The sequence below is a fragment of the Octodon degus genome, unplaced genomic scaffold, assembly GCF_000260255.1.
Source record: "Octodon degus isolate 3935 unplaced genomic scaffold, OctDeg1.0 scaffold00284, whole genome shotgun sequence".
NCBI lineage: Eukaryota > Metazoa > Chordata > Mammalia > Rodentia > Octodontidae > Octodon > Octodon degus.
The window spans coordinates 203,724-214,284 of record NW_004524860.1 but is presented as its reverse complement, the minus strand read 5'-3'; the positions used below and the strand labels follow the sequence as shown (position 1 = coordinate 214,284).

The window sequence follows — 10,561 nt, the reverse complement described above, 5'->3', positions numbered from 1 at the left end:
AAGTAGGATCACAAGTCTGCATGTTGTACAGCAATTAACCACTAAGAAGAATATATGCAGTGTATTATTTGTTGAAACTGTACTTTCGATTTGATTTGATACTGTCTCATTGCTATATGTTTATCAATAAATCTTTGACAAGAAAAAAAAATAAAAATAAAAAAATGTACCCAATTCCCACGATGACCATAAACTGGCTGTATTACAGACATACACTAATAAAGACAAATTAAATTAACAAATATATACAAAGTTTATAGAAGCCACAAACTGTAGAGGATGTTTTCCAAAGTTTGAGAGAGAAAGAGAAAGTCATAGATTGTAACAGCAAAGGTGCCCCCAAGAAACTGCACCTGCTCCTAGGCCTCTAGAGAATGTGGTGTGTCTCGTGCGCCCCCTGTTGTCCTGAGCCCCCTGCAGGGAGGTTTGTGTCTGAGCACCTATGGAGTTCCGCTCACTGTGTCTCTTGCACAGTAATACATGGCTGTGTCCTCAGATCTCAGGCTTCTCAGTGTTAGTGAAACTTGGCTCTTGGAAGTGTCCCGGGTGATGCCCACTCGTGATTGAAGGGCTGGGTTATAAGCTGTACCTCCATTATACCTCATAACACCAATCCACTCCAGCCCCTTCCCTGGAAACTGACGGATCCAGTGTACACCATAACTGGTTAGAGAGAATCCGGAGACTGTGCAGGTGAGGGACAGGGTCTCTGAAGGTTTTAAAAGACCAGGTCCTGACTCCTGCAGCTGCACCTGGGACAGGACACCTGAGGACAAGAAACATCACCATTAGTCAAACCCACACAACACCCCTTTCCCAGGTCCCATTCCTGAAACTCAGAGCCACTCACAGTAGGGAGCTACCAACAGGCAGAGGAGCAGAGCCAAGAACTCCATGATCAGGGAAGGCTCCTGTGGGAGGAGACTGGGGCTGCTCAGCCATGGCTGGCTTTTCATCCTGAGCCTGGGGCTGCTTTGCATGGGGAGGCTCTGAGGTATAAGAGAGGGACAGATGGCATGGTTCTTTAGTCTTCTCAGGGACAATGATTTTCTTGGGATGAACATTTGCACTGTGAACAGGCACACAGCAGAGACACTTTTCTACATCTTCTATAGTATTCATACAAATTGAATAGTATACTGCACACAAGTTGAAATTGAGTAAGAACAATGACTCTAATTTTAAGCACAATTTGGGTCAGAATCTTTCATGTTACAGTGTTCTTATTATGGGCTCATTCTAACTTGCTGTCTGTATTTACTAATGCTTGCCTTTCTGTGAGAATTTTTATAGTGATACAGAAAAGTGTTATCTGTGATGTTCTTCTTAGTGATGGTTTGAAATGTTGAAGAATATAACTAGGCCTTCTTTCTTCTTGTAGCAAGCCCTGTGCGCTTCTCTATGGTTGTCTTTTCCAAAACTGTTGCTTCGTGCAGTGGTGTGGCATTCGTAGACAACCTCTGGACCTTGATTCTTACAGCCTCTCAGTATCTTGATTTGGGGAACTCTTGGAGTCCACATAACTCCATCTCATCCCACTCTTAGATTTTTAAAATCAGGGGTTTCAAATCATAGAATAACATAATGCAACCACAAAATTTATATGTCAATGTCTGTTTCCTTCATTGCTAGCCTCTTTTTCTCATAAATTGTCACATTCTATATTCAAATAATAGTACAGTTTTACTAGTATGCTCTTTCTACAAACCTCAGTGCCATTAATATTTCACCTAAACAAAATTTTTCTTCTGTATGTTTTTATTATTTCTGAATGATATTTATTTCTATTCAAATAGATAAATAAAATTGTATTCACAAATCTATTGAATAAAGACTTGGTATCCAAGGCTTTTAGTTCTGTGAAATACCCTTATGTAATAATCACACAAACACAACCAAATCATTAGAAACTGAAAGTCAAATAAAATATAAAAGCAGAAGAACTAAAATCAGATTCTCTCTTGTTGTCTTGATATTCTGGGACTTCCCAAGATATGTTAACATTCTGTACCTCTCTCTCAAATCCCTGAGGACTCAGATTTTCATAAGGAATCATGCACCTGAATCCAATAATTAGAAAATCAAATCCAAGGTCTCGGATCGCCCACCACCAATCAAGTAGAAGATGGATGACACTTGAGAGGAAATACTCACACTTCAAGGCCGGTAAGTCTTTGTACCTGGGTCACCCCAGCTGCCTTCCATGGCTGTAAATGTGCTGAGATAAGGAGGCCCCTGCTCTGCACACCACTGGAGCTCCTGAGACTGTGCATCACACGGCCCCAAGAGACAGTGCAAATGTGAGTACCTGCTGTGTTCCCGCACCCTGCTCTTCTGTCAAAAACAAAGAGGGTATAAGGGAAATGTTGACTGTACTGTATGGAGAATTTTTATCTAATCTTCATGCACATGTTCACATGAAGTAGAAAATTCTAAACAATTTGTCATATACATTGCATTTTCATTCATTTATTTATTTATTGTATTTTAGGGAAGGATCTACAGGGTGCTCAGGGTCTCACTTTTAGATCAAGCTCGTAGTGATCCCCTTACTTACAGCCTCCCAAGAGCTGGGATTACAGGTGTAAGTAACCATGCCCAGCCTCAATTGCTATCTCAGTGCATCCTGGTGGTGGGGCCATCAGGGAGGGTCCAAGAATCGAGCCCGCAGTCCCTGTGCTGGCTTGCAGGTGTTTTGATGTGCTGAGCTACTTGGGTGTTCCAATATTGCATTTTAAAAACTGTAAATGTAGCCTGGTATGGTGTTTCACACCTATAATCTTGGCAATGAGGCAGGAAGACCACTGCAAGATTGAGGCCAGCCCGTGTTACATAGTGAGACACTGCCTCAAGAAGCAAAGAAAGTGCAAAAAATAGAATTAAAAATCTGAGGTTCATGCACTTTAGAAATGATACCAAAGGAAAATATTCTAAAATACAATATACTATTCAGAGAAATCCTTATGTGGGAGAAAGAATAAGACCTGAGATGCAACAGGTCAAAGCAGTATATATGGACATTTAAAAAAAAAAAAGCTGTGTTTTACAAATAGGGTATACAACACTCTAAACACATTATTGTGATTCTGTGAATTGCAACTGTTATGTCAAACAAAGAAAAACTCACTCAACAGGTTTCCAAACAGCAAAGGCTTATCAATGTCTCTTTCCATGTATATCCTAGAATTCTCCACACCAGAGCCCAGATGTGGAGGTACATGCATGTTGCAGTGCATGGTGTTTGCTGGCATTTCCCTTTAAATTTTAAATTTGAGGCTTCTTAGTGCACATATTATAACCCTGTCCTTTTAATATGACCTCCAGGATGGTGACATTATATGATGTCCCATTGCTTCTCAAGGACATTGGGTGTAGTTTTGAATGCTTGGATCCATTTCTTATTACTGCATACATGGAAGAGATTGTTCCTGTGACACTCTGAAAAAATGGAGCTGTTTTGCCAGTCAAACTCACATACTCATTTATTTTTTGTATTCATGCAGTAATAGAATTCAGTTCTTCTGTTGAGTGGGCCATACAAAGATAGTGAAAAGACTGTCCCGGGAAAGCCTGTGCCTCTGTGTGGAACCAGCTAGTGGGACTGTGCTCAAAGTTAGAGAATAGACCATGTGGATGGTGATTGGTGGTCAGCCTGCTGGTCCTCTGTAATGATTATATGTCACCTGGCAGGGTGTTAATGATTTGATGAAGGTTTCAGTCACTGAACTCTAAGAAAAGTAAGTTCACATTCATCACATGCCTGAGAGTCCTTGATCAGGAGAGGGCTGCACAGAACCAACACCCAGGATCACCCAGCAGAAAGGATTCTGCAGCCCACAACCTCCACTTTGCCTGCACCTACAGCTCCCTGGTCTCCAACTGCAGCCCACAGCTGAGACTTTCCCCACTCTAAGGTCCTAAAGACACATGCAATTTAAAAAAAAAAACTGAATTTTCTTTCTTTCTTTCTTTCTTTCTTTCTTTCTTTCTTTCTTTCTTTCTTTCTTTCTTTCTTTCTTTCTTTCTTTTTTACCAGGCTGTGTAAGTCCAGGTTGTCCACTCATTTTTCAATTTGGTTTGGTTTACCAAATATTTTGGTGACGAAGCAGAAGTATTAATTTTTATTTTAGATTTCATAATTTAACCCAGACTTACATACTCCTTTGTCAACAAAAATAAAAGTCAAGTAGTTTTCTGAACTCTTTCCAGACACAACAAGGTGTTTACTTCTCCTTTGTTTTGTGCTAGATTTTATTTTTTTATCTTTTATTCTTTATGATTTGTATAAGTTCATGGGATCATTCTAATTCATTTTATATACACAGAGACATACATAGCTGCACGTGAGGGTGTTAATATCTGTGATCCAATATTGAAAGAGGATGGAAGGGGAAGAGGAATAAAAAGAATGAAGGTGTGACAGGTGCATGCACCTACTGTCTAAAGCAGAAATAAACATTATGTACTGAAACAGGTATTCACATACTTTCAAAAAAGAAATATGAGAAATCCAAAATATATGAACAGAAAATTAAAGAAAGACAATAGGAAGAATGAAAATGGAAGTTTTTCAAAACAGAATGGGTTCATGAGACAGGGTTTAGGAGGTTAAAAATAATTAAGATGCACTATTTTCATGTAAAAAATAACAACAGGCAATATTATCATTATTCAATGAGGATATGTACTAAAAAATAACTAATAATAAGAATTAAAGCTACAATCGAATCCAATCCTAGGACATAATCCACATGCACCTACAAATATTGTGTCTTCTTTTAATATCATCTGAGGATTCCACTCAAATCTGTAAAGATGAGTCATCTTATGGTGAGGTTAATTATTTTACTAATTTTTCCTAGGTGATCTTCATCATGGCATTGGTATATTACGCCACCCCACTGTGATTTTGTTTGATTGTCTTTACAACACTTTCTGTCTCACTTAAAATCTGTTAATGTTAAATTCCCATATTTTGGGCTTGGAAATGTAGAATCTAATTCATTTCATTAGCATAGGAGAGATGAAATGGTCTAGGGGACAATTTGGAGACACAGTGGACCAAATTCATATTAATGGGAATAAAAATAAGAATATAGAATATACTCGCACTATGGCCAAGAATGAACATTCCTCAGATGACATGAAATGAAGAGTGTCTCCATTAAAGAGCTACCACCACCTACTGAACTCCTTAATTCTGAGGAATTTTAAACACAGTGAATTTCCTCTGTAGCACGGAATGAAGCACACTTTCTCAAAAAGACTTTGAGGAAATTATCATACAAAATGTTTAGTTCTTTCTAAGGTTCCAACTGGCTGTAACTATTATGTAAAGGAGTGGGCATGAGTTCCAGTTGATCTTTTTATTTTAATTTCGCACAGATGCCTATGCTAAGGGTCAACTTAAACAACTGAGTACTTCTGGGGCCCTCCTTATCTGCAAGTAATCCTAAATTGAGGGGGTCATATGGCACCCTAGTCAGGATCTGTCCTCAACATCAAGGAGATAGGTCCAGTGAAACTTTCCTAACCTCCTTCCTTGGCTGGCAACTTTATTCATCAGTCTTTTGCAGAACCAGAAGCCTGGGATACAGTGTAAGAGAAACATGGATGATTTTTATGTTTTCTTAATGATTTTGTTTCAGTTGGATGGGTGTATACTTGTCCAGGATCTTGTGTTTGACTATAAAAGAATTGCCAAGTGTATACCCAATAGCAATGAGCAGCTACGTTTACTGAAGATCAAGGGAAGTTGTGTTCAGAGCAGTTCTGTGCCACCATTAGATAAGGGACTGAGTGAAAAAGGGTTGACAGGATAGCTCTGTGAACAGGTCCTCACAGAAAAAAAAGTAGCAACAACAAGAACAATGAAAAAGGTGCGTAAATGAGAATTCCTGAATTTAAAGGCAGATATGTCTCCTTAGGGGACTCCCACTGAATCTCTATGTGTGATAGACAGGAATGGTTGACAGGGTGCTGAGTCATCTTATGGACTTTCAATATGTATGGCTGAGTTCACCGTAATATTAATTATATTTATGACATGTAGTGCACACTTAGATACTTATAAAGAGTTTAGTGTAAGGTAAAGATAACCAGAAATTTGGTCTAGGAGATTCTACATGCATGTGCTCTCACCTAGACCATGGGTGATCTCCTAACATTTATTATTTTATTCTATACTTCACTTAGGACAGGGTAAACAGGAATAAGCACGGTTTCTGTTCAGAATTAGATGGAGACAAGGGAGTAATACACTCAGCTGCACTGACTTTATGCTAAATTCACATTGACATCAATATTTGATATCATATATAACATACATAATAATGTTTTGTGTGCAAATATCCATTATATCTGCCAACAAAGTGCTGTTTGTGTCTGTGATCAGTGGAAAGTAGAATCCAGAATAATCATAGGATCAGGGCAGAGGATGAATGCATCCTTCTGCTCCATGTTCTGCCACCCTGAAGCCCCTTCTCCCTGTCTGTGTTCCAGCCCCATCATTCACCTCACATCCAGGCTCCTGCAGCTGATTCTTCAGGACTGAGGTGAGCTCTGCTCCCTCTTTCTGTGACTTCCCCTCACTGAGACCAGACATGCTGCCTGGGAGCTTGCTTAACTATCATTTGTCAGAGACCTGAGAAGGCCATTTGACTTCCTGAGATAAAAATCCGACTCTAGGTCCTGCAGACACTGGACATAAAGATGTGTATTATGTATTTATGTCAAAGAGATATTTCCAATTCCTGAAGAGCAGAAGGAGCCCATGTGTCATCCCAAGATGTCCCTGTGAAGGCACAGTGGGATCCTTGCACTTATAGTTTCAGCTTCTCTAATTGTTCTCTGGATGTCATTCCTAAGCTCAAAATGCTTCTCTTATGATGGGTACCCTTCTTTGAATAACTGTACATTACAAACTCCATGAACATGATAATAATGTCTTCAAAATTCAAACTTTATACCAACTTTTCATTCATACTATGACCACATTCTTTTTATTGGTTGGATATAGGCTGGCCTTTAACTCAGTACATAGCCAGGCTTGGTACAAACGCACAGTGACCCTCCTGCTTCCAATTCCTGAGTACCTGGTTTACAGGAGTGTGACACCCTGCATCAGTCAAATCCTTCTCTGTTGTTCTTTTGTGGTTTAAGCAAGAAAGTCTCACTCCATTTATACTAGGCTGGAACTAGTTATTTTCTTTTTCAGTCCTACATTTCCTGCCAATATGCACATATGCTAATGTCATTATTCTACATCCCAACTCTTCTCTTTTTAATCATCTTTAGAATGTGGTTTCCAGGCTGGGGGGATAGCTCAGCAGGCTAATCTGCTGCCTGGCAAGCACAAAGGCTTGAGATTGATCCCCCTGTCCCACATGACATTCTCTCCTCGGTTGCCTGGCATGCTATGCCAGCCACTAAAACCAGGTGTGGTGGGGCACACTTGTAATACCAGCACTGGAGAGCCTAAGACAGGAGGATCACTATGAGTTCATGTGTGCAGCAAGACCCTGTACCAAAAAGTAAGTAAAAAAAAAGGCATGTATATTAAAAACAAATAAAAAAGTACACAAAGAATGTGACTTCCAGATCCTTGTGTCATTTCTATGCTTTTATTTCTCAATTTGTATTCAGATTGCAACACGATGAGAGTTAATGAAAGAATTAAAGAACATTTTTTTCTTAGTATAGAAATTCGAGATACATGTAATCAATTCTTTGCCAACAACACTGAAATTATTTATCACATGTAACAGTTTTGAAGCTAGACATTTACTCAAGATTTATACAACTTATGAACTGAAGAAAAATGGTCAGACCTCATCCTATTTAAGGAAATCTTCATGAGTGTCTAAGATGGTTATTTCCAGAAAGGTTCAAGGAACAGTCCCAAAATCATGGCCATATCCACTTCTGCGCACAACAGGATAACAATGGATGTTGAGGTCTTTGACCATGTAGCCAGGACCACATAGGGTGTTTGCTATGTTATGATGGGAAATCTGTATGGGTTGTTCTTGGAAGTGACTCAGAATCAAGCAGCTTCCCCTCTTGTTGAACAGAGTGAGGAAGAGAAGGAAGGTCTCTACCCTGCACAGGTAGTTCTCTGACTGTGGCTGTGAAAGTAGATGCAATGTCCATCCCCTGTCATGGCTGGGACTCTGGGGCTTGTTCATCTGCACAGATACTCTGTGGGCAGGGTGGGGCTCTTTCTGGCATTAGCATAGGTGACTCTCATGCCTGACACTTTCCCAGCCTCTGACCAGAAGTCTTTGCTTTTCTGATGGTTTTGTTTGGAAACATGTCTAGATGCAAGTCTTCATCATTAACTTATATTTCTATTTTAAGATTATACAAAAGAAACAAGGCCATTAAAAGTGAGGAAGAATTTTGGGATTCAAAGAATGTCTTTGTAATAATGGGATACAGTGATTTCTCAAATTAGACATAGACAATGAGGATACACACTCTACAGTACCTGTTTATACATAAAAATGTGTTTTCTTCATATACCTAGAACAGCTACTATTTTTAATGGTTCCTTTATTTATTAGTATACATTATAAAATGTGAATTTGTGGATATCATGAGAATCCTGTGGAATAACTGCTAGAGACAGGAGGTTAATGCATACTTTCTGGTGAAAGTGTTTCCCTGTCAAAGACATTCATTAGATACTTCACATCTGCATGTGACAGGTCTGTGAACTACTTGGAAATCGGCCCTTCTGTGCCGCACTAACATCAGCAGATAAACCCAGCGATTATGGCTCCAAAATTCAGAACTCATAGAAGTTACTTTTAGATAATACCTGCCCAATGACTCTAGTAGTACAAAAACAAGAAGGTATTAAATCGTGCATAATAATGATTATTAACTGTATTACTAAAATAAAAATATAGTTATTTGATACCATTAAATTCTGTTTTATTGTGCATATTTAACAGTATTTTATTCTGCAAATGTGAAATATCTATTTTAACATGACCATTACTCTGTAAATGCAACCAAGATTTCTAGGCAATATTTGTTACCAAGCATCTGACAGATGCTCCTGCTCCTTGAGCCGCTGGAAATTATCATTGCTGAACGTTTTGCTTTTGGTTCTATTTTCTACTTAAGATAAGATTGTCTATGTTTTCATTTTAGTTTTAAAATGATTAATAAAATTATGTAGGATTATCATGTGAATCATAAAATGGCTTTTTACTTTTTGAACTGGGAATCAAGCACAAGCCTCTTACTCAGGCACGTACGACACAGGTGATCTGTGAACTACGGGGAGAGAAATAAGCTACATCCCTGGCTGCTAGCATGGCTTTATATGTCAATATTTAATTAGAGTTATTTCAATACAATTGTATTATGTAAGTCAGAGGAGTCATTTTGATGCTTCAAACCATTGTAAATCCATTGATGCTTTTAAGTACAATTGCTAAATTTAGAAATAAGATTGTTATATCACATATTTTTTGTTTTGGTGATAATAGAATACACAATGTTTTATTAGTCAATTGCCAGGACAATAAATAATTACTAAGCTCCAACACCAGTCTGCAGTGTGGATTCAGGAAAGCTGGGAAACGAATAGCCAAACTGACCAGGTATGAAACACACTGTCAAAAAAACAAAACAAAACAAAACAAAAAAAGAAACACACTGTCATCCAAACTCTGAAACTATTGAGGAAAATTTTATTTAATTAATTATTTATTTATTTATATTTTTTATGTATTTAGCTCAGTGTCTGCAGAGTCTCACTACACAGATCAAATCATAGTGATTCCTGTTTTCAGCTTCCCAAGTGCTGGGATTACAGGCACACGACATGACACTGGGTCTCCATCACCTTCTCAGCACACTGCAGGGGTGGGGCTGGCACAGCAGACCAGGGATCGAACCCCTGACCCCTGTTTCTGCTTAAGCAGCGATATAATCTGCTGAGCTATCTGACCAATTCTCTTGAGTAAAACTGTAGACAGAACCAAAGAATGATTACTCAAAATTAAATAAGAACAAGAATTTGAATGCTTCTTTACACTTAAGTGATATTTAATAAGTTTGTAGGAAAACATTTGTACAACCACATGATATATATCATTTAGAACTGCAAAGAAGCAAACATGGACCATACAAAATCTTGAAGTTTTAAGGACAGTGGAAAACATTCCCTGCCAATGGGAATACAAAATGGTCCTTCCATGTGAAGGCTCTTTGCAAATATCTTATTGATGAGAAGACAATAGTGGGCAAGAATGTGGGGTGTTCACAGTCCTGGTCAAAGCATGGTGTTTCCCTGTACCATCTGAGGATGCTTCCATCAGCTTCATCTCCTGCCACTCTCCTCCGGGGATAAAGATGGCTTGTAGGCCCAGATGGCACCTCTACAGAAGGCTTCAAAAAGGAAGTTTAAGACTATCAGCATTGAGACCCAGTCCTAGCCCAGGTCCGGTGAGTGAGCAGAGAGATTCCTGCTACCCTGCGCCGGTGGGACCAGTCCCAGCCCAGGCGCAGCGTGTGCCGGACCCTCTCCCAGCCCCTCGGGCCGAAC

At 39.1% G+C, this 10,561-nt stretch overlaps 1 gene segment (V, D, J or C); it reads right to left on the bottom strand.

Annotated features, from left to right (window-relative positions):
* Nucleotides 1–440: 440 nt before the first annotated feature.
* On the bottom strand, nt 441–3,236 carry LOC101584023. The segment is given in 2 exon segments: nt 441–766; nt 3,128–3,236. Coding segments are annotated over 2 exon segments (435 nt in total).
* Between the last annotated feature and the right edge of the window lie 7,325 nt (nt 3,237–10,561).